The sequence below is a fragment of the Nicotiana tabacum genome, chromosome 11 (assembly GCF_000715075.1).
Source record: "Nicotiana tabacum cultivar K326 chromosome 11, ASM71507v2, whole genome shotgun sequence".
NCBI classification, from domain to species: Eukaryota; Viridiplantae; Streptophyta; class Magnoliopsida; order Solanales; family Solanaceae; genus Nicotiana; species Nicotiana tabacum.
The window spans coordinates 153,944,470-153,946,996 of record NC_134090.1 but is presented as its reverse complement, the minus strand read 5'-3'; the positions used below and the strand labels follow the sequence as shown (position 1 = coordinate 153,946,996).

General features: G+C 29.3%; 1 protein-coding gene across 1 annotated transcript; it reads right to left on the bottom strand.

Moving 5' to 3' along the window:
* Positions 1-1,701: 1,701 nt before the first annotated feature.
* Positions 1,702-2,313, bottom strand: LOC107766269 (uncharacterized). Its single transcript, XM_016585019.1, has one exon. It carries the CDS (start codon positions 2,311-2,313, stop codon positions 1,702-1,704), a length of 612 nt encoding a protein of 203 aa, XP_016440505.1.
* Positions 2,314-2,527: the final 214 nt, after the last annotated feature.

Sequence of the window (2,527 nt, the reverse complement as noted above, 5' to 3'; positions counted from 1 at the left end):
GAATCCGGGTCACGACATTGTGCCAGTAGACTATGTTTTTTGTGGAAGTATTTGGTATCTAAAAGACGGCAATGTAATATTATTTTATATTAATATAAAATATTTTTGTTTAAGCCTTTATCTACCTTATTTTTTATCATAATTCCTCTTCAAATTCAAGAAAAAGCTAAATAATGACTATACTTTTACGGTTAGATATGTGAAAAAATCACAATCCTACATATACTATTGGAAGCTATATAACCCAGTGTATTATAATGGAGAGAAGTCTAAAATAGTGCAAAATTGGTATCTAGAACAAGTTAGTGGAATTAAATAATTTAAAATTTTGTTTCATGTATATTTTGTTGGATGTGTATATTGCAAAATCATAATGTCCCTACAAAAGATGTGCACAATCCTGATTTTTTACCCTAAGTTTGACCAATTTATTAATTGAAATAAAGTTGTAAAGATTGAAGATTATAATTTTGATGGTGTGTTTTTAAGTATAATATGTTAAATTTAATAATTTTTGCTGATGCAACTCTTGTTGGAGTTCTTATTTTGCTTGTTCCTGTAAATTATGCTGGAAAAAGTACTTATTAATCCATATAGGCCAGTATATTATTATGGAGATGTGTAAAACAGTGAAAAATTCCTTCTTGAAATTCAAGAAATAGCTGAATAATTACTAAACTTTTACGGTTAGATTTATGAACACAATCCAACATAATGGAGAGAAGTGTAAAATAGTGCAAAATTGGTATCTAGAACAAGTTAGTGGAATTAAATAATTTAAAATTTTGTTTCCTGTATATTTTGCTGGATGTATATATTGCGAAACCATAATGTCCCTACAAAAGATGTGCACAATCCATATTTTTTGCCCTAAGTTTGACCAATTTATTAATTGAAATAAAATTGTAAGGATTGAAGATTATAATATCAATGATGTGTTTTTAAGAATAATATGTTAAATTTAATAATTTTTGTTGATGCATCTCTTGTTGGAGTTCTTATTTTGCTTCCTGTAAATTATGCTGGAAAAACTACTTATTAATCCATATAGGCCAGTACATTATTATGGAGATGTGTAAAACAATGGAAAATTTCCTCTTTAAATTCAAGAAAAATTTGAATAATTACTAAACTTTTACGGTTAGATATGTGAACACAATCCAACATAATGGAGAGAAGTGTAAAATATTGCAAAATTGGTATCTAAAACAACTTACTGGAATTAAATAATTTAAAATTTTGTTTCTTGTATGTTTTGCTGGAGGTATATATTGCAAAACTATAATTTTCAGTATTTTATACTGGATGTTCAGAATCCAGATTTTTAACCTAAGTTTGCTGATGCAATTCTTGTTGGAGTTTTATTTTAGTTGTTTTCTGTAAATTATGCTGGAAAATCTAGTTATTAAGCTATAAAGGCCAGTATATTATAATGGAGATGGGTAAGACAATGGAAAAATTGTATATACTATAATTTGCTTGAATTAAATAATTTAAAAGTTTGTTTCTTGCATATTACTCTGGAGGTATATCGCTTGAAAGTATAATCTATCGTATTTTCTACTGAATGTGCACAATGCAGATTTTTTTTAGCACCAAATCAAGAAACAAAAAAAATAGACTAATAATATTTTGAAAAACAAGAATACCGAACAAATTATTCGGGATTACAATCAGTTTTTCGTATGGGCCAATGCAACTTTATTGTATATAATCAATCATTTGTTTCCTGTATTTTCTTGCATAAGGATGAACTACAACAGAATTTGTGCAATTTATTTTGTTATGCCCATATCTTTTGCAACGACCACATCTTGGTTCCTTCTTGAATTTTGTACTAGAAACATGTCGATTCTTCTCTCTTCTTCCTAGCATTACTTTTGCATCTGGAGGCTTAGTGATTTCTGATTTAACATTGTCTGGTATAACCCATGTTGTTGAATCACCTACCGAATTTACTTGTCTTTCATATGTTTTCAACCAAAAGTCCCTTGAATAATAGGCTGAGCAAAAGGCCGATTTCTTTTGATATATACTGTCAATTGCAGCAATTGCATGTCCACAGGGTATCTCATCTAGCTGAAATTCAGAACAATCACATGTTCTTTTGTCTAGATCAACAATAAATTCCATACCCCCTTCTTTGACATTGAATTTTAGTCGATCAATAGGCAATACTCTAAATGTAAAAGCTAGTTTAATTTTTTCTTCCAATGTTGCTTCTACCCAATTTGATATCTCACGGAATATTCCTTCTGCAGTTGTCCTTCTTTCATAGAACCAACTTTGCAATTTTTCTTGTATAAAATCCATCATTGTTAAAAGTGGCAATTCTCTTGCACATCTCAAAACATTATTCATTGACTCAACAATATTTGTTGTTAACATATCATATCATCGTCTCGGACAATGTGAATGAACCCATCTTCCTGGTGGTTCCTCCATCAAATAATTGAATGTTTTCTTATCAACAACAGCTATTTGGGACATGAAGTCATCAAATTCTGATTGAAGATATACTCTTGCA

What these genes read in the sequence shown, in the direction of transcription:
- LOC107766269 (XM_016585019.1), bottom strand. Translation starts at nt 2,313, where the DNA reads ATGGATTTTATACAAGAAAAATTGCAAAGTTGGTTCTATGAAAGAAGG.